The 25,403-nt window shown below is 39.3% G+C and overlaps 6 protein-coding genes and 1 pseudogene across 8 annotated transcripts; 4 read left to right on the forward strand and 3 right to left on the reverse strand.

Annotated features, from left to right (window-relative positions):
• Positions 1-151: 151 nt before the first annotated feature.
• LOC111790877 lies at positions 152-5,274 on the reverse strand (annotated as a pseudogene).
• A 139-nt stretch (positions 5,275-5,413) lies between these two features.
• LOC111790871 (probable GTP diphosphokinase CRSH, chloroplastic) lies at positions 5,414-9,236 on the forward strand. Its single transcript, XM_023671978.1, has 4 exons — positions 5,414-5,941; positions 7,264-8,196; positions 8,289-8,579; positions 8,742-9,236. Exons 1-4 carry the CDS (start codon positions 5,525-5,527, stop codon positions 8,874-8,876), a joined length of 1,776 nt encoding a protein of 591 aa, XP_023527746.1. The 5' UTR covers positions 5,414-5,524; the 3' UTR covers positions 8,877-9,236.
• Positions 9,237-9,287: 51 nt separating this feature from the next.
• On the reverse strand, positions 9,288-12,240 carry LOC111790872 (CBL-interacting serine/threonine-protein kinase 1-like). The gene is made up of 12 exons (XM_023671979.1): positions 12,027-12,240; positions 11,859-11,921; positions 11,707-11,778; positions 11,501-11,608; positions 11,328-11,408; positions 11,044-11,223; positions 10,661-10,882; positions 10,447-10,551; positions 10,247-10,363; positions 9,976-10,038; positions 9,808-9,882; positions 9,288-9,586 (listed from the first exon to the last, which is right to left on the reverse strand). Exons 1-12 carry the CDS (start codon positions 12,174-12,176, stop codon positions 9,497-9,499), a joined length of 1,326 nt encoding a protein of 441 aa, XP_023527747.1. The 5' UTR covers positions 12,177-12,240; the 3' UTR covers positions 9,288-9,496.
• Positions 12,241-13,054: 814 nt separating this feature from the next.
• LOC111790874 (late embryogenesis abundant protein D-29) lies at positions 13,055-14,227 on the reverse strand. The gene is made up of 2 exons (XM_023671981.1): positions 13,825-14,227; positions 13,055-13,709 (listed from the first exon to the last, which is right to left on the reverse strand). The coding sequence occupies exons 1-2, from the start codon at positions 14,165-14,167 to the stop codon at positions 13,159-13,161; spliced, it is 894 nt and encodes a 297-aa protein (XP_023527749.1). The 5' UTR covers positions 14,168-14,227; the 3' UTR covers positions 13,055-13,158.
• A 692-nt stretch (positions 14,228-14,919) lies between these two features.
• Positions 14,920-16,620, forward strand: LOC111790873 (diacylglycerol O-acyltransferase 3, cytosolic-like). The gene is made up of 2 exons (XM_023671980.1): positions 14,920-15,337; positions 15,663-16,620. Exons 1-2 carry the CDS (start codon positions 14,948-14,950, stop codon positions 16,272-16,274), a joined length of 1,002 nt encoding a protein of 333 aa, XP_023527748.1. The 5' UTR covers positions 14,920-14,947; the 3' UTR covers positions 16,275-16,620.
• Positions 16,621-17,133: 513 nt separating this feature from the next.
• On the forward strand, positions 17,134-18,563 carry LOC111790876. 2 transcript variants are annotated; one of them, XM_023671982.1, is made up of 2 exons: positions 17,134-18,123; positions 18,376-18,563. In XM_023671982.1, exon 1 carries the CDS (start codon positions 17,322-17,324, stop codon positions 18,024-18,026), a length of 705 nt encoding a protein of 234 aa, XP_023527750.1. In that variant the 5' UTR covers positions 17,134-17,321; the 3' UTR covers positions 18,027-18,123; positions 18,376-18,563. The 2 variants fall into 2 exon arrangements, with proteins under 2 accessions (XP_023527750.1, XP_023527751.1); XM_023671983.1 differs by having other exon boundaries at positions 18,406-18,563.
• A 183-nt stretch (positions 18,564-18,746) lies between these two features.
• LOC111790870 lies at positions 18,747-25,076 on the forward strand. Of its 2 annotated transcripts, XR_002814580.1 has the most exons (8): positions 18,747-19,148; positions 19,640-21,104; positions 21,192-21,878; positions 21,957-22,040; positions 22,123-22,198; positions 22,292-22,608; positions 23,837-24,203; positions 24,897-25,076. XR_002814580.1 is itself a non-coding variant. In XM_023671977.1 (7 exons), the coding sequence occupies exons 2-7, from the start codon at positions 19,776-19,778 to the stop codon at positions 24,047-24,049; spliced, it is 2,706 nt and encodes a 901-aa protein (XP_023527745.1). In that variant the 5' UTR covers positions 18,747-19,148; positions 19,640-19,775; the 3' UTR covers positions 24,050-24,290. The 2 variants fall into 2 exon arrangements, 1 of the variants encoding a protein (XP_023527745.1); XM_023671977.1 differs by lacking the exon at positions 24,897-25,076 and having other exon boundaries at positions 23,837-24,290.
• Positions 25,077-25,403: the final 327 nt, after the last annotated feature.

Here is a 25,403-nt window from a genome sequence, read left to right on the forward strand (position 1 = left end):
TCATAAATTGACTTCAAATTGATAACGTACCTGATTTAAAAGATTCTAATAAATGATGAATTAATTATCACGGCAATTTTCATAATTTATTTAGGAATTATAAAGATATTTGGTGTAATTTTAAATTAAACTATGGTTACTTTTGTTTCAGTTACCAAAAATATCTCATCCAACTCGAATTTTGAGCCACAAAATTCAACTGCCACACCACTATTGAGGTCTATTTCAGTCCGTACAAAATATATCTTTCTATCATTTTCATAGATATGTGAGGAAGGAAGATAGGGATTTGGATGGGCTTCTCGTGAAGGCCTTTTTCAGAGCTCTATCCTTCACAATGCTATCCATATCATCCAATCAAATTCAATTTGGGCACATGATTGGTTTCATGAAGTAAATTGAGCAAATTATTCCCCAACTTTTAGTTGGTGACATATCAGTCTCTTATCATTCATGATTCTATCAAAGAACTGCTCAAAGAACTGCTCCATATCATCCATGATTCTATCAAAGAACTTTTGGCATTTGAAAATTTTCTTCACTTGTCAGCTGAATGGAACAAATTCATCCTTTATGAGTCGGTCTTTCAGTAACTTTTGGAATGGTTCTGAGTATGCTATCAAAAACAAAAAAATAAGAATCAAATTCATGTCAGAAGTTCTACCCACGTCAGTATCAGAGCTCAGAGAGTTCATATAAGCCTACTTAACAGCTAGATTTGTAGGCTTACAATGAAGAATTGCTATGAAATCATGTAACTTGGAAAGTTAAAGGATGTTAATTATGTGTTGAAACAGCAAGAACAATTGCCTAACAACTTCATCCGTGTCAGATAATTTACCTTAGACCATAGAAGTGATATGATCAACAACTGAGAATATATTGCCGAGCAGTCCTCTCTCTTTCTGATTCAAGGGCATTAGCTTTCTCGTTTGATAAAAGATCAATAATTAGTTCGTAAATGTCCCAATCCTTTCTTATCCTGTTGCATTTTAGTGTATAGTGTTGAGGATCGTTGGGAAATGAGTCCCACATCGGGCTAATTAAAGGGTTAATCATGAGTTTATAGGTAAGAAATACATCTCCATTGGCAAGAGACCTTTTGGAAAATCAAAAGCAAAGTCACGAGAGCTTATGCTCAAAGTGAACAATATCATACCATTGTGGAGGTTCGTGATTCCTAACAAACATATACTACTACCGTAAGCATCAAATTTTAATACTTTTACGGGTCAGCTGGAAAGAATATTAGAAGTAGACTAAAACTTAGCTCACCAACTCTGGCAAATGAAAATGGTATAAAAACTGAGACGGTGAAAAGAATAATGGTCTAAGCTCGGATTAAACATGCTTCGATCATGGTAATAATTAAGTGGATGAAGTGCATGTCACGTGATTCATGAACTTTAAACTAATTTTTAAGCTAAAACTTGAGAATAAAGAAGTGTAAATGGCATTAAGATAGGGATATGAACTCTCTGATTATGAAAAAAAAAAGTTCATATTTATCTGTAACAGACAGAACGTTAATAATAAACATAAACTACTAACTAAAAAAAATAAAATTTAAAAGTATGCTCTACTCTTAGAAAAATGGTAAAAGGGCACAAAGAACAAACAATATCTTTTTGTTTATGCGCAAAATATAGACACCCATAACCCCACCAAGTGTTGTGGAAATGAGATACCCGCATATGAAGACACCTCAGCATGTCTAGATATCTCACGCATGTGGGAATCTATTTAAACTTGAGATAAGTTGTCATTCACATGAGCCCCTAATGATTCTCAGGAATCAAAAACACCCTAAACTTCTAGGTCAATGTTGAAAAACATTGGATTTCTCTCTCTTGAAGACAACGACACACGATACCAGAAAACAAACATAACTAGCAGTATTAGATAATCGTGTACGATTTATATACCATATACTTCTTAGGTTAGATAAGAGAATGGAAATGGAAGGAAAATCCATAAGCAACAAGGAATANAAAAAAAAAAAAAAAAAAAAAAAAAAAAAAAAAAAAAAAAAATAGTGAATCGAGATTTATTACCAAATAACTTCACGAGGTCCACCGAAGCACCTCCAGTTTTACTGTTGCGCCAAACAGAGAAACGTACCATCGCAATAGGCAAATGAATGATGGTAAATATTTAGATAGAATGAGGAAAAATGCACAAGTTTGAATATCTAAATAGATACCTTGCTGGAACATGCTCAAACTTGCTCATTCTGCTTTCTCTTGCTGAATTAACATTCTGCACAGCTATCTGGAAGATAGACACATGAAGATGCAGTGATGAAATAAATCACTCAGAATGTGAAGAGAATTAGAAAAAAGAAATAGTTTTGAGGAGAAGGAGGGGCAAGAAAAAACAAACCTCATAGAGCTGTTCTCTAATTACAAAAGCAATTGCAGGCTACCTCACAAAAATAAATGAAATTCTCTTAGTATCAAATAGTTGGAGAAAAACATGTACAGGATGACAATTTAGGCGAAAATATCTCATTGATAATCCATCCCTTTAACATGGGATGCTGCCTTTTCACATCCGAAGGAACCAGTTTACCTGGAACAAACAGTTCTAACTTTGTACATTACAGTTACATATTCAATTGATCTTTACTCACTCCTACTTCAGGGTCTTCAATACCCAAATCTTTGCAGAATGTCATGAAAAACTCTTCAGGGTCTCTCTCAAAGTTGTTCAAGTCCTAAAAGATATATCATTTTGCACAAGTAAGCTGAATAAATATTTGTTCCAGTCAAATGTATCAAGAGTATGCTCAACTTTACCCACAGAAACTGATCCTTTATGAGGGTATTGTTCACTCGGAGATCAAGTTGGGAAAGAAAAAAAAAAATTGCATTATTTGGCATCAAGCTGTAGAATAATGACTAAGGGAGGTAGTTGTCAAGAGATTGGCATTGTTAACGCAAACTAGACAAACCTTGATTGGAATGATCGTTTCACCACTATACATATCTTGACCTTCAAAGGATTGAAATTCTGTAAGTTGCAACTGATAAGAAAAACCCAAGAGAAAACATGATAAATTTGATGGCAAGTCAAGATTTCATTACAAGTAATGATCTAAGTTATAAGGTTTTGTTGTTAATATCTAAAGGAGACATGGTTTAGGCTGACCATTCAAATCCTTGGAGAATGGGAGAGAGAGACGCGGATGACTATTATCCTTACTTGAATGGATTGTGCAATTTGTGTTATAAATAACGGGGGAAGCTTTAAATCTTTCACCGTCCTCTTTGCAAAGAGCACCCTCTGAATCTGGATCTTGAGTAAACATAAAATATCATGACGTTACTGAAGATATTATCAGAAGAGAAAAAAAGGCATTTTCAAGTTAACCCTCAATGGTAGGTGCCAGTGGTTTTGGAACGTTCTAAGATAGCCTCTGAGTTCCTAGATTCAATCTCCCGGGTTAAAATCTCATGTTGTCTCTCAAAGCGAACAAAATGCATAACAAGCCATTCATATAATTTAAAGACTCTCATAAAGCCTGAGAATGATTAAAACTCTATGAGAAATTTCTTTCAACCTCCTTTTCCAAATGACAAAATTATAGCATCATATGGGAGAAACTAACAAAGATTTTTAAAGAAAATGATTGTTTTTCTCCCCATCTCTTACAATAAGCTCTAATTTCTGAGCTTTTTCAATGCCTTATCGTCCATAATACTACTTTTCATTTGTATAAGTTTTAAGTTAAAGTTAAATTACAAGTATAGTACTTACCCTATAAATTTCTAGAACTTTCAACTTTTGAATATGTTCCAGAACTTTTTTTATTAGAGGTCCTTGAGTCTCTAATAAGTCTCTAAACTTTCAAATTAATATTTAACAAGTCTTGGAACTTTTTAATTTTGTGTCTAATACGTCCTTGAAATATTTGACGTTATTTAAAATTTAAAGAGCTATTGTATACAAAACTGAAAGTTTAAAGTATCATTAGACACAAAACTCAATTTTATGTTTAACAGATCTATTAATTAAAAAAAAAAAAAAAACATCGAATACACCATAGACCTATTTAACACAAATGCCTCACACTTGTTACATGAACACGACTCTCCACAATAGTATGACATTGTCCACTTTGAGCATAAGCTCTCATGACTTTACTTTGGACTTCCCCAAAAGGCCTCACACCAATGGAGATAGTATTCCTTGATTATAAACCCATGATCCTTCCCTAAATTAGCCGATGTGGGACTTTCATCCAACACCTCCCCTCGAACAAAGTAAGCCTCCCCTTAATCGAGGCTCGACTCCTTTTTCTTTTGGAGTCTTAGTCATTTTTTATGATGCCTTCAAGGAGTCTCGTCTCCTTTTCTTTTGGAGTCCTTTGTTTGACATTTGAGGATTCTATTGACATGGCTAAGTTTAGGGCATGACTCTGATACCATGTTAGATGAACACGACTCTCCACAATCATATGATATTATCCACTTTGAGCATAAGCTCTCATAGCTTTGCTTTGAGCTTCCCCAAAGGCCTCACACCAATGGAGATAGTATTCCTTGATTATAAACCCATGATCATTCCCTAAACTAGTCAATGTGGGGCTTTCATCCAACAACACTTACGTTCTCAATGTCTTTTGTGATTTAGTTCGCCATACTAAGAACTTTCAAAACACTGATTTCGGGCCTAAATACTAAACCAAAACACAGTCACAATGGAAGACATTAAGTCAGATATTTAAACCAAACGAAGTTCACAAGTCCTTCATTAAAGTATCAGCAATACGGCGGCCAAAATCATTGGTAAAACAGTGATTAATTCATTTTACAACTCAGAAATCCTAAATTTAGGGAGAAAAAATAGAACCTAAACTCGAGCAGTCAAGAGCTGAAACTAACCTACACATGAATCATCACTGATTTAAAAGGAAACATAACAGGCATAACCAAGGTAAGCAATCAAAATTACCAGAAAGATTCCAGGTGAAGGCATCTTTGAGCCTCTGACCGTCGATTTCAATGTCCAAACGAATTGGCACTAGATTCTCCGCCGTCGGACTTCGATAATGATCGAAAACATAAGAAATATAAAACCACGAGAAAGAGAAATCAATGAAAAGAACAATAGTGGAGTTGAAAGCGAGAAAGAACTCACATCCTGAACTTGAAAGGAGCTTTAGAGTGAGCTGAGGCCAAAGCTTCCATGGTTACTTCGGGAGTTCAATTCTGTAGCTTCCAGAAGGATTGCAGTGCGCTTCTCTGAGTTTGGATCGTTCTCAAGCTCGGCCTATGAGCTTTCTTTTATTTATTTATTTATTTATTTATGAATAGAACTATTATTAGATACTAAATTAAAATTTAATTTAAATTTTTTTTAAAAAAATTAGATACAATATATTAAAAAAAAAACAAATAAAACCCATAAATCCAACTTTTAATTCGTGTGGCAGTTGCGGCGTCTGCGTCACCTTCATTCAAGCTCCTTTGAACTCAATAATGGCTCCGCTCCTTCCGGATTGAGCTTCAGACCCACGATAATGGAGCTCTTCTCCGCCATTAATCCTTCGCCGGACCTCCACTTTCTCTCACTCCGTTCTCTCACCGACTGTCATAATCTTGCCCCTCCCAATCTTCTCCTCCGCCACTGTCCCCGCCCACTCAAGCCTCTCGCTCGATACCGCCTTCTGTGTTTGCGAGCGTCCTCCACCTCCGGCGTACCTGATCTTCCCGCCACCGTTCCGGAGCAGGCCGGCGGGAAATTAGTGGTGGAGCTCATCGGAGCCTTCAATGAGCTTACCGATAGGATGAATCTCAATTCCACTAGTTCGTCTGTGATCCTCTTCGTCACTCTCAAGCTCTCGATCCCTATCTTGCAGAGTTTTCCTCTGCTACCAGATGGCCGCTCTCCGCTCTCCAAGGCCTTGTCTGTGGCTCTTATTCTCGCCGATCTCCAGGTTTTCTTGCTCTTTCTAATGGCGTTTCTGTTGTTCTTGTTGATACTAATTGAGTTGCTATCGCTTCGATTCTGTGTTCTTATGGTCTTGATTGTTATTTGATTGATCGATCGTATGCTTTAGTTTAACTATTGTTCAATCCATAGTAGCGTTGGTTTCAGAGTTTGGTTGTTTAAATCTCATTTGCCTGCTATTCGCTACTGGATTCTCTGCAACTTCCTCAGCTTCCAGCTTAATCTTTCCTTCTCTTCTTTATCAAGTTCAGAAACTTTTGTGGCTTATGGTTAGAGGAGATTACAGAGCTTTCTGCTAAAAGGTATAATTATATATATTTTTCAAATTAATTTAAAAATCAATCTATGGAATAATGATTTGTTGATAGGTTTTCGGTGAGATATTATCCTCTTTGACTTTTCTTTTTGGGCTTCCCATAAGGTTTCGTCTAATAGGAAGAAGTTTCCACACCCTTATAAGCAATTTGTCGTTACCCTCTCCAATTGAGGAGGGGATCTCACAATTCACCCCTTTGGGTGCCGAATGTTCTCGTTGGCACACTGCCTGGTAGATATTGTCCGCTTTATCTCGTTATATATCGCTGTCAGCTTCACGGTTTTAAAACGCGTCTACTATGGAAAGGGTCTAGCCCTACTCCGACCAGTGCTCCGCTTCGTCCGGTGACTGGCTCTAATACCATTTCTCGATTTGTGTGTGTTATCCTTGCGCAAGGGTTATGCTAGTAAATATTATCCTCTTTGAGTTTTTCTTTTCGGACACCCCTTAAGGTTTTTAAAATGCATCAGTTATGGAGAGGTTTCCAAACCCTAATAAAGAATGCTTCGTTCTCCTTCCAACGTGGGATCTCATAATCCACCCCTCTTCAAGGCCCAACTTCCTCGTTGGCACTCGTTTCCTTCTCCAATTGACATGAGATCTCCTACCAATCCACCCCTTTGGGCCCAACGTCCTTGTTGGCACTTCGCTTCGTGTTCACCCCCTTCACTAGTAGATATTATTCTCTTTAACTTTCCTTTTTGGGCTTTTCCTCTAGATTTTTAAAACGGGTTTGTTAGGGAATAGCTTCCACACCCTTATAAAGAATGTTTCGTTCTACTCCCCAACTGACGCGGGATCTCTGTTGGGGATGCAGAAAGATGGAACTGAATGCTTTCCGTTGCTTATTATTTGCTTTAACATCGCAATAGGCATTGTTCTTAATGGGAGCTCTATACTGCTCAACAGCCTTTTCTGTGAGTTTCAGTCTGAACTTGATAGATTTGAGACTTTCAGTCACTGATACATTTTGGAACAAATCATTATCACAGATGGATGCAGAAGTTATATCCGCAGGCATTCTTAGAGAGGTCATGGAGACTGGGGGAATATCCATTCAGGAAGTCAAGAACCAGATAGGCATAAGTACTGCTCATTTACTGCACGAGAGCCTACGTGTGAAGCAGATTCCTTCGAGAGTCGATATTTTCGACGACGATAGTTCAGCTGCTTTAAGAAGGTTCTGTCTTACATATTATGATATTAGAGCCTTGATTCTAGAGCTGGCTCTGAAGCTTGATTCAATGAGGCATCTCCAATTCCTGCCAAGATACCAGCAGCAGATGCTTTCTCTTGAGGTTTTGAAGATCCATGCACCATTAGCATTTGCAGTAGGAGCCAACTTCTTATCACTTCAGTTGGAGGATCTTTCTTTCCGTTACTTGTTTCCTTGCTCCTACTTCTACGTAGATTCATGGTTGCGAAGCCACGAGTCGGGAAGTAAGTCTTTGATCGAAACATACAAGGATAAGTTGGAACAGTCCTTGAAGAATGATCCTATATTAACAGAGATGGTGGAAGATATTTCTGTCAAAGGTCGCTATAAGAGTCGATCTAGTACCATGAAGAAACTCCTGAAAGATGGTCGAAAACTCGAGGAAGTTAACGATATTCTAGGATTACGCGTCATATTGAAGCCTAGGTCCGGGACGGATTCATCAGAAATGGGTGAGAGAGCTTGCTACCAGGCAGGTGAAATTATAAAGTCACAGTGGAAAGAGATACCCCATAGGACTAAAGACTATATTGCAAGGCCAAAACCCAATGGCTATAAGAGCTTACACATGGCTGTGGATGTGAGTGAAGAGAGCAAGACAAAGCCATTAATGGAAATACAGATACGAACTACAGAGATGGACAAATTGGCTGCTGGTGGAACAGCATCACATTCATTATACAAGGGAGGTCTCACAGATCCAGAAGAAGTTGGTATCTATTTTAATGGTTTAATACACTTGAATTAGTAGTTTTGTTCTATAAGTTTGAGATTGATGTGGTTGTTTGTAAATGCTTATAGGCAAAGCGGCTCAAGGCCAAAATGTTGGCTGCAGCTGAACTTGCTGCTCTACGTCTTAATGATTTTCCATCCTCTAACTATAAAGGGATACATACTGACCAAAGAGGTCGAGTTTTCGGCCTTCTCGACAAGAATGGAGATGGTAGGATAAGCATTGAGGAGCTTGTAGACGTCATGGAAGACCTCGGTGTTGACGCCGCTGGAGAAGATGCACGAGAGATGATGCAACTTCTGGATTCAAATAGTGATGGTTCTCTTAGCTCCGATGAATTCGACTTTTTTCAAAAACAGGTGAATGTTTCCCGGGCAGATTTCTAGATTCTGAGATGATTATGGTTTGCATATTTAGATTCCTAGGCATATAAGTTCCAAAAACATGTTTGTTTTTGGTTGTGAAACATGTTACCTCTGCCTTGTTGTGATGTATGACAAACTATTCTTTTTTGTTCTTAGGTTGAATTCATACGCAGCTTGGAGAACAGAGATGATCAATACAAGGCCATACTAAACGATAAGCTCCAAAATGACGACGACAGCGGTTTGATACAAGTCTATAGTGAAGAGCTCGGCAATCGACTTGCCACATAGTCTCGGTATCAGACTACCATTTATCTCGACGAGGTTAGGAAACTAAGTTTCTTTTGAGTTACATTTTTAGCTTCATGGTTGTGAATAATTGTTTAGAAGGTTGAGAAAAAAAAGCCAATCGACTTGCCACATAGTCTCAGTTTCGGACTGCCATTTATCTCGACGAGGTTAGGAAACTAAGTTTCTTTTGAGTTACATTTTTAGCTTCATGGTTGTGAATAATTGTTTATAAGGGTGAGAAAAAAAAGCCAATTCCTGTGCAGAAATATGATTTGGAAGGGCTCATATTTTCATCAGAAAGTGTAATCTTAGATGGAAAGAACCCAATATAGGATAAAGTAATGTATATCAAATTGTTTAGAAGATCTGTGTTAATAAAAGAGGAAGAGAACTATGATTATATTCTCAAACTTCCATCATACTAAAGAACTTTGTGTTCTTATACATTTGGTATAGAGTTTTACATACAAGGGGATACAAAGGAGGCTTCCTGCCATGTAATATTTGGCTCTATCTATTATCTACATTTATACCCACTTATGCACCAATCAAAGACCTTGAAATCAATCCAAATTATAAAATTATAATGATTCTACTAGAAATCTGTGTATCAATTTCTTCTAACATGTACTGTTTAATGCTAAGGAGCTTGAATTATGCCGTTCCAGCTCTGGGTTTGTGCCCAAATCATTTGATAGCCTTTCACACAACTGCATGGTTTGAATTGAATTGAATTGATGTTAGAAGTTAAGAATCTTTTTAATAGAAAAAAGTGGCTTCCTTAGCACGAGTTTTTCTAATCTAGTACTTCGGGACTCTTCCAAATGACCTTCTAAATGCTTAGAAATGTATTTTAAGAGCAAAAAATTGTTCTAAGCACGTAAAAAATCATTCCAAACCGACGTTTTTTACTACGAAATGTAATGTGTACCTGTCTGTAAGCTGATGAATCTCCAAAAGATTTTTTCAGTTCAACTACATGAAGCAACGGGCTTATCTCAAAGACCTGGGACAAGAATTCAGCAGATTTGGTTAATGGGAGCAACTATTGGCATCAGGTCTCATGAAATTTAAAACGTAACTTTAATGGAATTTTTACCTCTGCCACAAATGATAGATTACTTAGGCTTCTTTGGCATCTTACCTCTTGCATCACTTTCAACTAAAGACGCAGAAAAGAAAAGATGTTACAGGCATGTTGCAAGAAAGGGAAACGGCCTTATATGGGGTCGTTTGTAATTGAGGGGTCGTTTGTAATTTAAAACGGCAGGCAACGACGGCCACAACTCTTATTAAAACCCATTTCCATGGATGGGTTAACGATGTTGACATCTACCACACTCTTTCAATGCTAAGAACTGAGTACCAACCTTTCCACTTTTCTTTTGGACTCGAAATCCCATATCCGTTGCGATAATTTCGATTCTCTCTAGCAAGTCCTTGGCCGAATGGTTGGATGTAAATCTGATCTTCCTCTCGGAAACATCCTATGATTATTCAGATTAGAACGTTAGGTAATCAAACAAGATTGTAAAATGAACAAACAAGCCTTCTGCACTTGTACTCTCACCTCTTGCTCAAAGAAACCAGACAGATCTAGACTTGAAGACATCCCAATTAACTCAAACGCATTGATAATAGATGGTGATTTTGGGCTGTTTTCGACGTCAGATGGCTATGCCAAAGGTATAAATCCGAAATCTCATCAGTAAAACATGATAACATTGGTAAGAAGGGGTGGGGGAAAAACAAAGGAGAAACAATTTGTTTCTCACTACATATACCTCATCAGGCGTTGAGATGGCATCCTCCTGATCATCAAGTGGACCCTCCTCCTCATCCTCATAACAAGGAGAAGCAGGATTATAGTCGGTCTTGAACCACTCATTCTCTTTAATTCCTGCTACTGTAATGCGTGTGTTGGGATTGGGGTCAAGAGTTCTCCCTATCAACTTTCTGGCACCTGCCGATAACCATTTGGGTATCTGAAAATCCCCCCTCAAAGTCTACAACGAACGTTGATGCATATAAATATACTTGCTAAAGGGGAAACAGAAAAAGAGAGAGAGAGAGAGAGAGAGAGAGACAGGGAATCGAAAGAATACAAGGCATATGTTAGTTTCTAGTTTGTGTTCTTTTTTCCCCTAACGTAGTCAGCTTTAGGTACCTTTTTATAAAGTAAAGATAGATTGGTCTCGTCGAATGGAAGACAGGCCGTAAGAATGACATACAAAATAACCCCACATGACCATATATCAGAGGCGGCTCCATTGTATCCTCTGTTAGCAAGAACCTCTGGTGCAACATAGTTGGGGCTTCCACAGGTAGTGTGCAGCAAACCATCTTCCTAAGGCCATAAACTATCCATCAATTCTAGTTCTTCAACTACGAATTAAGTAGCCTAGATCTAGATGTACATGATCTCAAAAGTAGATTTCTATAGAATATTACCCTGCAATTCTGTGGTAAAGCACTGAGGCCAAAATCAGAAATCTTAATGTTTCCCTTATCATCAACAAGCACGTTTTCCAGCTAGAAGGATCAACCGGCAAAAGAATATCAAATAAAAATGGTATGAAGAGTGATTGTTTCACGAAAGGAGACAGAAAACCGCATGTAAATACCTTGAGATCCCTGTGGTAAACTCCTTTTTCATGGCAGTAGCTGAGACCATCAATAAGCTGCTGGAAGAGCCTTCGACCTTCCGCTTCATCCATCTTACCTTTGGATTCCTAAAACACGCACAAAGTAATCTCTAACTCAAACTCCCCAATTCTATGACTATGTCCAACAGGAGTTCAACCAAATCAACATCAAAAAACACACTTACAATTCTATCAAACAATTCTCCACCAGAGGCGCACTCCAGAACCATATAAATCTTCGTCTTACTAGCTAAAACCTGTAACATACATACAAAAATGTTCAAAACACTAATTTATTCACTAAATCCATCCGAATCATGCTCGTTCGAATACAAACCTCATAAAGTCTTACAACATTCGGATGCCTAAGGAGCTTGAGAGTACTTATTTCACGCTTAATCTGCAATCGATTCCGATTCCGATTCCGATTGCATCAGTACGATTCGCTAAATAACAATAAGAACATAAAGAAAAAAAAAAAGGAAGAAATGAAATGGAAAGAAACCTGGTCAGAGAAGTTGAGACGGAGAATCCTAGTCTTGTCGAGGATCTTGACAGCGTAACGGCGACCGGTACGGATATCGGCGGCCAACTTCACCTTGCCGAAATTGCCTTCTCCAAGAGTCTTCCCCAACTCATACTTCCCAACTCTCATTCTCCTTCTTCTTCGTCTTCCTCTTTCACCACTGCGTCTTTCTCTCTGCCAAGTTTGTGGTCTCTCTCTCCTCTCTCTCTCTCTCCTTTTAAATAATTTTTTAATTATTATTTTATTCATTTATTTTCTTTTTTGGCCTTTTACTTGGCTTCGCGCCTTCGATTATTCAACGATTCAATAATGAAGAGAATGGAACCCCACGCGCGGGAACAGTACGTGACAGTCACTTTTAATGGCAACCACGTACTATTGACCCCACGCGCTTCATTGGGCTTTCTTTTTCCTTTTTTAATATTTTCTCCAATTTTCTTTGGATGATTGCATTTATTTATTTATTTTCCTTTTCTTTTTTCCGCCTCCGAATTTTACCTGATGATATTGACTTTACACGAAACGCAACCGTTTTTGGCTCTTTGTGTTAAACGTGAATATTGCCATTAAAATAATTATAATTGGTCATAAAATTCTTGTCTTTACTTTTAAATAATAATTTTAAAAAATCTTTATCCTTATCCTTTTCAACTTTTTTATTTATGGTAATTTTCAGAATTTTATTTTAGACTAAAATTAATAAAAATACGCATATTTTTTAAATAATAAAACCATTTTAGGAGTGTTTAATAAATTTTTAAAATGATAAAAAACAAATTATTTTATTGAATGTTAAAAATAATTAATTTTGTGTTTTCGTTAATTTAAAAAAAATAAAGTAAATTCCAAGTCATTTAAAATAAAATACACAACACGTGGGAAAGTACTAAATAAAAAGTGCTTTGTCCTTATTTATTTATTTATTTTTATTTTGTTCGTATTTATTTCGTGTCTCATTTATTAAATAAATGAAGCATTATTAATAATAATAAAAGTTAACAAATAAATAATTATAAACCATTAAAAACTATTTATTGAAATCTTAAAACGAAACTCTCTTCTCTACGTTATATAATATGAACACACACTCCCGCCCCCGTGCCGGAGTTATTCACAGCTCGTCGTCCGCCCCGACCTCCGCCTCCGACCAAACCACGTCGTCTTTGATCCTCTGCGACTTCTTCTTCGCCGCCTCGTATTGCTCTTCCATCTTCTCCTTCGCCGCCTCGTATTGCTCCCCTATCTTCTCCTTTGCCGCCTCGTACCCGTCCTTCGCCCAGCTCTTCACCTTCTCCTTCGCCTCCTCTGCTCTTCTCGTCGCCGCCTCCGCGCTCTCCTTCGTCTCCTTCCCCTTCTCTTTCGCTTTCTCCTTCGCCGCCTCCGTTGTTTCCTCTGTTTTCTTCTTCGCTGCCTCCTCCGCTTCTCTCGTTTTCTCCGCCGCCTCACCGGCGACTTCCTCGCCTCTGTTCTTCAGCGAGGCGGTTTTTTCCTTCGCTGCTTTTGCTGCATTGGATGCGTATTCTTTCGCCTTCTCTGCTCCTTCGCTTGTCTTCCCGGCCGCCGTGGTCGCCATTTCTGCCGCCTTGTCCTTAGCATTCCCGGCCTTCTCCGCCGCCGTGTCCTTCACTTCTCTGCCCTTCTCACCACCGCAATGCCCCGCTTCTACCGGAGAGGAAAAGAGCTTTTTAGTAAATTCACAGAAAAATTCTCTAGAAACTTCCAATTTCGAAGAAATTTGTTTATAAATTTCAAAATAAAAATTTATTAAGAACAGAACCTGAGGCGGCATTCCCCATTTTGTCCTTGGCCTTCTCAGCCGCACCGGAAGTGAAATCAGTAACTTTCTTTACGCCATCTTCTGGCCGTTCATTTTTCAGTCCAAGTCCGCCGGAAATCTTCTCTTTCGCCCATTCCGTCCAAGTCTCCGCCGACTGATCCTTTTCCTTTTCATCTTTCGCCGCCGTCTCAACCTTCATTTCTTGGTAATCTCGAGCCTCCTCCGTCGACGGAACGTGCACCACGTTCTCGCTCCAGCAAAAACTCGCCATAAAAACCAGCAACGCCACCGCTACCGCCACCGGTAGAGCAATCCGGCAACGGCGAACTCGAATCGAAGGCATTTGGATTGATGAATTGAAAGTAAATAAGTGAAATCGTCAAGTAGAGTGAAGAAAATTAAGCTCCGGCGAAATGGGGAATTTAGGGCTTTTTTTTATAGTGGAGAAGCGGTAAACGGTGAGTAGACGTGGCGGAGGAAGACGGGATGATACGTGGCGTCTGGAGAGGTCGGTTGGGGTGTACGGATTATGCCACGTGTTAGCATCGACTTACAGGTGGCATTTTGTTGGGCGTTGATGCTCTTTTGGGGAGAGATGTGTACACGTGTCTGAAAATATATCTTCTACAAGAAGCGAGAGAGACCAATGAGTATGTCGACCACTTAAACAATTATTTTTTAAATTTCATACGCCAAATATATTTTCTTTTATTTTAAATAAGGAACGAAAATTCATTAAGGTGGCATGCTTATCTTAATTTATTTTAAAATAATTATTTCTTAAAAAAATAATATAAAAAAAATCTAAATAAATTAAATTATTATTATTGTTATTATTTTTTGTTTGAATGTAAATGGAAAGCCAAAAACTTAAAGCGGTACACGTCAGCATCCTACGTGTTTCCACGTGTACTATCTACCAGCCATACAATCCACGCTATAATCATCCAACGGCGGGGGTTAATGCAGCGCTTGCGCGGGAACGGAAAAAGCTCGTGGTCCACGTGCGTCGCCACGAGGTCCTCCATCTTTCGAATCAAAAGCCGCCACGTCATCAAAACTAGTTTCAAAATTCGATTCGTCGCTTCTTTTCTAGTTGAAATCTTCAATCCTCCCCAAATCCATGGAGGTCTCCGGCGCCGTTACCCGGCGGCTCTCTAGCCTCTTCCGCTGCGAGATTTCTCAATCCGTTGATGTCGCCAGCGCCGATGCACGGCGGGCTCCCTGTAGCCTGTCCGTTTCCGGGGGCTCTGTTAGTACTGGAACTCGCGTTATTGGCCTCGTCGGTCGTCGGAATATAGATTCTTCTAGGTTTTCTGATAATGGTCATTTGCGATATTATGTTGGGCCGAATTGCCAGGGGAGGAGATTGAAGAAGGAGAAGGAAGCGGTGAAGAAGAAATTGAAATTGTTGAAAGGATTGTCCGGTTCTTCATCTACGGATCATGAATCTGGCTTAGTGTTTCGATTTGATGATTGCTTGATCGGAGACTTTCAAGCGGATCGCTTCTCTGTAAGTTGAACAATTCTGTAAAATCGCTTCAAGCATTTTTAAAATCTCTTGACCTAAATCCGGTTTGATCGCGCTACTTGATCTGCACTAGCTGAATAATCGAGATGTTTTCTTCTCTTTATCCGAATTAAGTAATATAAATTATCCATGTTGAATCGGAGTTGAGCTTGAGATTTCTTTGCATATACTTGCGATCCAAATCTCTTGTTTCTGCTCGATCGCACTAGAACTCAATTTTCATGAATGATTTCTTGTTGTATTTGTTTTGGCTGAATAGATTGGTTGATAACATCCATTGATCGCATTGTTGTTCCCTTAATTGCAGATCGAGGAAACAAGAGAGGCATTGGTAAAACAGCTTCAACAACTAAAATCTGAGGAAAAGGACCAGAAAAGAAGGAGAAAGTTAGAGAAGGCCAAGCTGAAAGCAACTCGATCAAAAACAATTCACGAGTCATCATCATCTTCATCCTCTGAATCCAGTGACAACGAAGGCTACATGACCAACACAAGCTACCAAATACGGAAGGCACTTTCACAGCCATTCCCAGATCAATGGAAGACAAATGGCATTAAAGAATCAACACTGCCTCCTCCTTTGCAATCCCAACTGCTCAATTCCGACACTAAAAACATCGGCGTCACACGATCCGTATCTGTAGGGAGGATTGAAGTGTGTATGGGAAACAAGTGCAAGAAGGCAGGGGCAGCAGCATTGATGGAGGAATTTGAGAGGGTGATGGGAGCTGATGGTGCTGTTTGTGGGTGTAAATGCATGGGGAAATGCAGAGATGGACCAAATGTGAGAGTTTCTGGTGCGTTGGCCGGACAAAGCTGCTCTGCAAATCCTCTGTGCATTGGAGTTGGAGTGGAGGATGTTGGTAGAATTGTAGCTGATCATCTTGGACAACAAGGGGTGCTGAAACAATCAAGGTAACACCTGCAACTGATGATACTCATCGGAGAAGCTAAATGATCTTCCCTTTTTGAGTTATACTGAGTTGGGTTGGGATAACCAACTTTTTGGACCCAAACCAAACTATTAAAATTTCAAATTTGTCAATCCAATCCATGGAAGGAAGCTATATGGTGAATCCCAACTCAACTCGATCGTGGAATTTGTGAGTTCGGTTGATTTCGGTATTCAGTTTATTAGTTTACACTCTTGTTAAAAAAATATTGAATTTGTACTATTTCAATACTAATTACTTATCTTGTCGATGTCAATTGCGGATGTCAATTACGGACGGGAGATCTCGTATAAATACTCTTTTACATACCAACTATATCTTTAATAATTCCGTGATTCAATAGAACATGTGACAATTTTGCATGATTTTTTTTTGTATATGGAAACATGGAAACTTTCATATCAAATGGTAGAAGCTTGTTCATGTTATAGTCCATCTTAGTTGATTTACGATAACGAAAAATACATGCTTTAGTAGTTATACCTTTAACTTTATAATAAATGAAATAGTCAGGAAACTTAATGGGTTCAAATTCTCGTTAGATACCTGTTTATAACACGCTCACGTTAGATACCTGTTCATAACACGCTCACGTTAGATACCTGTTCATAACACGCTCACGTTAGATACCTGTTCATAACACGCTCATGCTTGTCTAAGTATTGCTCGATTTTAGGCAGCTATCTGTTAATTACAATATTGCTCGATTTGAGGCGCTATATGTTAATTACAAATTAAATGTAAATATATTTCAACAATTATCTTATAAAAACTCATTAAAATTCTTAATCATTAAAATTAAATAAATAAATATAGGGTGGAAAATTAATAATTTAGGAGAAAATGAACGAAGACGTTGATGTGCAGATTGAGTTCAAAATTCAAACAAAGAGACCCAAATCGCCAGGCGACTTCTTCTTCTTCCTCGTCTTCACAGCCCGGATTTTGTCGCCGGCTCCGATTCTAGGGTTTCTGTCCCGGTGAATGCTGCTGCTGCTGTTGCTGTTCCTCCGATGAATCGGCCGCACTGCAACCATCTTCAATCCAACTCCATTTCTAACTGCCACGAATGCGGGATTTCTCAGTCCGTATGCTGGATCCTCCACAATGTCCGTTTCAAAGCCTCCTTCCGTCGTCTCTGCACCAATTGCGTCCTTAAGAACAATCTTTCCCGTTTCTGTCCTCTTTGCTTCGATATTTACGACGATTCGACTCCGCCGTCGTCTCATCAGCGAGTTATGTGCTTCAGATGCCCTTCAATATCTCATGTCTCTTGCGCTTCCTTTCGTTTTTCCTCTACGTTCCTCTGCCCTATCTGCTCCGATCCTTGTTTTGCCTTCTTCGACGGTTTCGACTCCGGCGGCCTTCGCCAATCGGAGCCTGCCGTTGCCGTTTTGGCCGGTAGAGATGGTAAATCGGCGAAGGCGATTGTCGCTGCGGCTCGTGTCGCCGCTCAATCCATGCGAAGAGCGGCGGCTGACGCTAGGGCTGTAGCGGAGATGAAGATCAGAAATGCTGTGTTCGCTAAGAAGCAGGCTACTCTCGCCTTGGAACGGCTTGCTTATCTTGTACTTCATGGGAAAGACAGAAATGGATATGCTAAAACTAATGGAAATGCTGCTGCTGGTGCGGTGGAAGAAGAAGAAGAAACCGAGCTACAAGGTGAAGTGGTAACAGCCATTCTTGAGCGTATGAAGGCGAATCAGACTCAGTTTTGACGAAGGTAGCTGATTAAGGAAACAAACTGTAGAGTAATCTTCTTCGACTCGCATTCAATCGAGTACCTCCAAGATTCAGTTGAATCAGGGCGCAGAGGTACTATTTACTCATCCATGGAAGCTTGTGGATCGATGCAGTGACGATTATTCTATAATCATAGATGCAAGAACAAATCAGTAAAAGGAAGTGTGAATGAATCTCCATGTACATTTCAAAATTTCAACATTATTTGATTGTTCTTGAAGTGCTATTGAGAATGAGGCGCTTGTTCTGCTTTATCGATTCCAATTCTTCATTTTATCACTTCTATTTGCTCTATATATAGTTCTCAGCTTCTTCTTCATGCAGCTCTCTCTTCTATCGGCCATTTTTTTTCAGAATCTCATAGCTTTTGAGGTGTGGAAGCCATTGTTGCCGCCTTCAAGCTACAAGAATCGCCACTGCGGAGCCACGGTGAACATTTGATATTCAAATACCAGTGGCGGTGGAACGGTGGCCATATCAAGACGCCGGCGGCGATAGATAGTGCTGATTTCAACTAACAAAGTCTGATTCTGCGGTGAATTTTCTGAGATACCATCATTTCGTTTCGTTTGATTCAGATTATAGACCGAGTCTGCTCGATTCAACTCGCTTCCAGTTAACCGAGTTGACTCACTGAATTTCCCCGTCCATAAATTATTTTTCTGAGTTCGAAAAAAAAAAAAAAAAAACTCTTCTTTTTCCTTACAACTAGTAAAGAACGTTACTTTAGAGAATAATATCTATAATTAATTAATGGGGTTTCGGGTTTCCCCCTTTTATTTCCTTCCCACGAAAAAAAAAAGGGAAATGTTCTTAATTAGCGATCTGGAACCCTAGAGACCAGAACGAGTCGAGTTCAACCCATCTCACCCAGACATTCCACTCGCGACTCACGATTCCACCAGCGATCCCACCAGCCCTTCGTCAAGCTCCTCTCTCTCTCTCCCTCGGCTCCCTCTTTTCTTTGTCTTTAAACCTGGAATCAACCTTTTTGATTCTCAGAAAGTAATCAAAGATTATGGATGCCGTTAAATTCAGAATGCCGGTGAAACCGCCGGAAAGATTCTGAAAGGGGTCGGAATTTCTTCACATTCAAGGTATTGAAGATTGTATGGTTCCTGTTTATCGTTGCAATTTATAAGTTAGTTTCATATGATTGTTTTCAATTTTTGTTCCTGTTTAAATTGTGTGTTTTCTGTGTATCACCTGTTCGATGAAATTCCAAACTGTTATGAAGGATTCTGACTTGTTTTCAGCTTTTCTTTCTTTATTTTGGTGAACTATAGTCTGTTTTCTTATAGCATAACCATTTTATGTGATGCTTGGTATGGTCAAATCGATTAATATTCTATTTATCTTAGGGTTAGCTGTGTTTACCGGACCTCTAAGTTCATACTTTTTGTTTATGAAGATTGCTTGCTTCTCTATTCACAGTTTTGATTTTCACATTTCTTTGTTTAGATAAGAAAATCCCAATATATAGGATGTCATTGTTGTTTTATAATAGGTTTTGATAGTCAACATGAAAAGGAATCAATGTAGAATGTCTAATGGTGTCACCATAAATTTCTCTGACTGTAAATTTTAGGCACCTTTTGATCGATCACATCGTTAGCTGGAGTTTTCAGAATATGTGCTGACCGATCTCTAGCAGATGCGCATTAGACTTCTGCTTGGTTAGATTGGTCGAGGAGATTAGTTGCATTTACCTTAGTGTTTTACCAATGATGGCCCCTATTCGCACGTGTGGATTTGTTGATCCAGGTTGGGAGCATGGAGTTGCTCAAGATGAAAAGAAAAAGAAGGTTAAATGTAATTATTGCGGGAAAATAGTTAGTGGTGGCATATATAGGTTGAAGCAACATTTAGCTCGAGTTTCGGGGGAAGTTACGTATTGTGACAAGGCTCCAGAGGAAGTATATTTGAGAATGAGAGAAAACCTGGAAGGTTGTCGTTCCAATAAGAAACCAAGACAGTCGGAAGATGATGAACAATCATATTTGAACTTCCATTCCAATGATGATGAAGATGGTGGTTTACATGTGGCTTATAGAAATAGAGGAAGGCAATTGATGGTAAACCGAAACGTCGGTGCTAACATGACTCCTCTAAGATCATTAAGATATGTTGACCCTGGATGGGAACACGGTGTGGCTCAGGACGAAAGGAAGAAGAAGGTTAAGTGCAACTACTGTGAAAAGATAGTTAGTGGAGGTATTAATAGGTTTAAGCAACATCTAGCCAGAATTCCTGGAGAGGTAGCCCCGTGTAAACACGCTCCTGAGGAAGTGTATCTTAAGATCAAAGAGAATATGAAATGGCATCGTACTGGCAGGAGAAATGGACAGACCGATGCCAACGAGTTATCGGCTTATTTTATGCAATCAGATAATGAAGAAGAGGAAGACGAGAAAGAGGAATCCTTGCATCATATTAGCAAGGAAAGATTGATCGATGGTGACAAAAGGTCAAGCAAAGATTTGAGAAGTACCTTTAGGGGAATGTCCCCTGGTGGTGGATCTGAACCGTCGGTTAAAAGATCGAGGTTAGATTCTGTTTTTCTGAAAACCACCAAAAGACCAACCGAACAGTTGCACAAACAAGCATTAGTAAAAAGAGGAGCCAATAGGAGGTCACGCAAAGAAGTAATGTCTGCAATTTGCAAATTCTTTTGCTATGCAGGAATTCCTTTCCAGTCTGCAAATTCTGTTTACTTTCATAAGATGTTGGAGACAGTCGGTCAATATGGATCAGGCTTGGTTGGCCCCTCGTGCCAATTGATATCTGGTCGGTTATTACAGGACGAAGTGGCAACCGTTAAGACTTACCTGGTTGAGTTGAAGGCCTCCTGGGCAATTACTGGCTGTTCTATACTGGTGGACAGTCGGAAGGATTCAAATGGTCGAACGTCTATAAACTTTTTGGTTTCTTGTCCCCGTGGTGTTTACTTTGTCTCATCAGTTGATGCCACTGAAGTAGCAGATGACCCTTCAAACTTGTTTAGGGTGCTTGATGCAGTGGTAGATGAAATTGGGGAGGAAAATGTGGTGCAGGTAGTTTCTGCAATCATCTCGTAGTTCTATTCTTTATTGCCAGTGTCCTTGCTGATAATTGTTTGTTTTTCTCCATTATTTCTTTAGGTAATCACTGAGAATACTCCTAATTATAAAGCTGCTGGTAAAATGCTCGAGGAGAAGAGAAGAAATTTATTCTGGACGCCATGTGCGACCTATTGTATTGATCACATGCTTGAAGATTTTTTGAAATTGAGAACCGTGGAAGATTGCATGGAAAAGTGCCAAAAAATTACCAAGTTTATTTACAATCGGAACTGGTTGTTAAATTTCATGAAGAACGAGTTCACCCAAGGGTTGGAACTTCTTAGACCTGCAGTTACTCGGAACGCCTCGAACTTTGCTACTTTGCAGTGCTTCCTGGACCACAGAGCTAGTTTACGGAGAATGTTCGTCTCCAATGAGTGGACTTCTTGCAGGTTTTCTAAATCTGGTGAGGGACAAGAAGTAGAGATGATTGTATTAAATACTTCATTTTGGAAGAAGGTTCAATATGTTTGTAAATCTGTGGAACCAGTATTGCAAGTTCTTCAAAAATCCGATTCGGTTCAAAGCTTGTCGATGTCATCTATATATAATGACATGTACAGAGCCAAGTTCGCTATACAATCCATTCATGGCGACGATGCCAGGAAATATGGACCATTCTGGAATGTGATAGATAGCAACTGGAATTCTTTATTTTGCCACCCTTTACATATGGCTGCTTTTTTCTTAAACCCATCATACAGATATCGTCCTGATTTCGTGGCGGTATGAAAATAACTACTTCTTGGTGTTCCAAAATCATGACAATCTCTTTTCTCAGCTACATTTCCTTTGTTCGTGCAGCATTCGGAGGTGGTTCGTGGACTTAATGAATGCATAGTTCGGCTCGAGTCTGACAGTTCCAGAAGGATTTCTGCATCTATGCAGGTAATGGATGGGTTATTTTAGGAGCCTGTCGATTGTCCTGATTTTGTGTAATCTTCACTACTTCGATATTGGCTGTCCCCAGATTTCGGACTATAATTCAGCAAAATCTGATTTTGGAACTGAGCTGGCTATCAGTACAAGAACAGAGCTTGATCCAGGTGATTGCTGCATTATCCTAATCCAAGTAATAGAAAACTCTGTTTTTGTTGATAGTTGAATCGTAGTTATCAGTTTCATTTTTGCTTGAATAGCTGCATGGTGGCAACAACATGGAATTAGTTGTTTAGAACTGCAACAAATAGCTGTTCGCATACTGAGTCAAACATGTTCATCTTTGTGTTGTGAACACTACTGGTCCCCTTTCAAGAATGAACGCAGTCAAAAGAACAATGCTTTGTCTCAGAGAAAAATGGCTGATTTGTTGTATGTTCACTACAACCTTCGGCTTCGAGAACGCCAACTAAGAAAGCGATCTAGTGACTCTGTTTCTCTTGATGATATTCTTATGGAACATTTGTTGGATGATTGGATTGTGGAACCTCAGAAACAAGGCATGCAAGAAGATGAGGTATGTAGTCCCACCATCTTTACCTGCATAGAGATTCCATTATATGCAAATGAACTGCAATCCATAGACTTCATACAGTGGAAGGCATGCCTTATGTCTTCCAAGTGTCACATTTTTTTGTTTTTTGCCTTTTGGTTGTAGGTGAAAAAACCACACTTTCATGAAGAGAAATGGAAGAATATACTAGGTTATTAGAAAAAAACTAGTCCCAACAAAAAAATTGAGTCCCTAACTACCGATGTGAGATCTCACAATTCACCCCCTTTTGGGGCCAGCGTTCTCGCTGGCACTTGTTCCCTTCTCCAATCGATGTGGGACCCCCAATCCACCACCCCCTTTCGGGTCCTAGCATCCTTGCTAGCACACTATCTCGTGTCCACCCTCCCTCGGGGCTCAGCCTCCTCGTTGACACATTGCCCAGTGTTTGGCTCTGATACCATTTGTAATGGTCCAAGTCCACCGCTAGCAGATATTGTCCTCTTTGGGCTTTCCCTTCATCAAGGTTTTTAAACGCGTTTGTTGGGGAGATGTTTCCACACCCTTATAAAGAATGCTTCGTTCTCCTCCCCTACCGATGTGAGATTTCACAATCCACCCCCTTTCGAGGCCCAGCATCCTCGCTGGCACTTGTTCCCTTCTCCAATCATTGGCACTTGTTCCCTTGCTGGCACACCGCCTCGTGTCCACTCCGTTCGGGGCTCAGCCTCCTCGCTGGCACATCACCTGGTGTTTGGCTCTACTGCCATTTGTAACAGTCTAAGCCCACCGCTAGCAGATATTGTCCTCTTTGGGCTTTTCCCTTTTGGGCTTCCCTTCATCAAGGTTTTTAAAACGTGTCTGGTAGGGAGAGGTTTCCACACCCTTATAAAGAATGTTTCGTTCTCCTCTCCAACCGATGTGGGATCTCACAGCGAACTTTAGGAGACACCATGGATTTTAAGAAATGAAATTTTCTATGCAGGGTTAAACCCAAACGTTATAGCCTTATAGGATATCTCCAAATATCTAATGCCTATACCACCAGATTACCCATCAGGCTCGAGTGTTCAATTCGAAAACGTTAATCTGAAATCCTTGACAGATTAAGTTCTTGGATTTGTGATTCAACACATGAAAAGAGAAATATGTGAAAGATGTTATTGAGTGAGTTTCACTGTTTTAAATAATCGCCCTTTTAATATGTGTCCTCTGGCATCCTTCTGGAGTTGAAAACCCCTATGTATTTCAGGAAATCCTTTGTCCTGGAATGGAGACACTAGATGCATATGAGAATGATTTGATTGACTATGAGGACGGGACTACAGAGGCGGCGAGGAAGGGCTGTCTTCAACTGGTTTGTTTGACTAATGTCGAACCATTGGATGTCAACCCTGCCAATGGAGGCGCTTCCACCGACAATGATGCCGATGTTAAGTTCTACGACGATGAGCTAAGTGACTAAACTTGACATGAGTTGAGCTCACCAGCCATTGTCTGGTTACCTGATTTATGGCTTCATATTTATGTTTTTGATCTCTATAACCCAAGTCAGCTTTAATCCAGGTGCATCTGTAATTACACGAAGTTTTACTCTTATTCAAATCCGAATCCAAACGGTAAATTGTTCGAAGTTAGTTATCAGTTCTTAAGTTCCTCGTGTTTTGAGTGTATATATTTCTTAGCAGCAAGTTGTTTTTGCTTCATGAGGATCGTCTCGATTTTCGTAGTAAATGTGGTCTGTAATCCATAGCCTGTGATATGAAGTTCCAATCCTTCGAATACATGGCCTCGGGTATAACGACCCAGACCCACCGCTAGTAGATATTGTCTTCTTTAGCCTTTCTCTTTCGGCCTTCCCTTCAAGGCTTTAAAATGTATCTACTAGGGGAAGGTTTCCACACCATTATAAAGAGTGTTTTGTTCTCCTCCCCAACCAATGTAAGTAGATATTTGCATTAACTCTGAAAATCCTTGGGACTAGAATGAAGCACTCAATGCATATGAGAATGGTTTGATAAACTCTGAAGACAGGACTTCAGAGGGATGGAAGTGCCGTCTTTTAACTGGTTGATTTGATTTATTGAGAAACATTGGATGATAATCCCGCTAATCGGGTGCTCCCACGGTCAATCATGTCGAGTCAAACCGATGTTCCATTTGAGGGTAGATAAGCAAAGATAGCTTATGGTCGTGTGCAGACAAAAAGAGTCATAAAAGCTTTTAGTTTTGAGTCGTCATCGAAATATTGTTAGTTATAGCTAGACAATTAGAGGCACTTTTAAACCATTCACTAGAGTTCTTTCTTTCAGAACAAGATTTGCGCATTTAGTGGTCCGGTGCAAAGGAAGAAGGGTCGTGCCCAATCTCAAACAATTCTTCCATGCTACTTTTCGGGAATCAAATAAGTTTTACAACGACGAGTTAGGCGTTAAGCGACTAATACAAGTACGTAACCCAACCCAACACTATAACCTTTATTACTTAGTTATGGCTTGATTTTATGGATAAGTTTGAATAATTTATTGGTTAGATTTAGCATCTCTTTCACTTTTCACATAAACTTTTATTATTTTAATCTTTAATTTTTTTTTCTTGGTTCATGGACAAAATTAAATACTGATTAGAGCATAATTTTTGTATTAATTTAAGTTTAGGCTTTGGTTCCAATTAAAATATGAGATAAGTATTAAGAGGAATCTAATATAATCTATTCTTCTTTTTTCCTCATAAAAAAATAGTTAGAAAGGCTTTATGTACTTCAAAACGACATGACAACAATTAGTTAATTAGTTATTTAATGTTATGTTTTTGCTGAC

The sequence above is a fragment of the Cucurbita pepo genome, chromosome LG03 (genome assembly GCF_002806865.2).
Source record: "Cucurbita pepo subsp. pepo cultivar mu-cu-16 chromosome LG03, ASM280686v2, whole genome shotgun sequence".
Classification (NCBI taxonomy): Eukaryota; Viridiplantae; Streptophyta; class Magnoliopsida; order Cucurbitales; family Cucurbitaceae; genus Cucurbita; species Cucurbita pepo.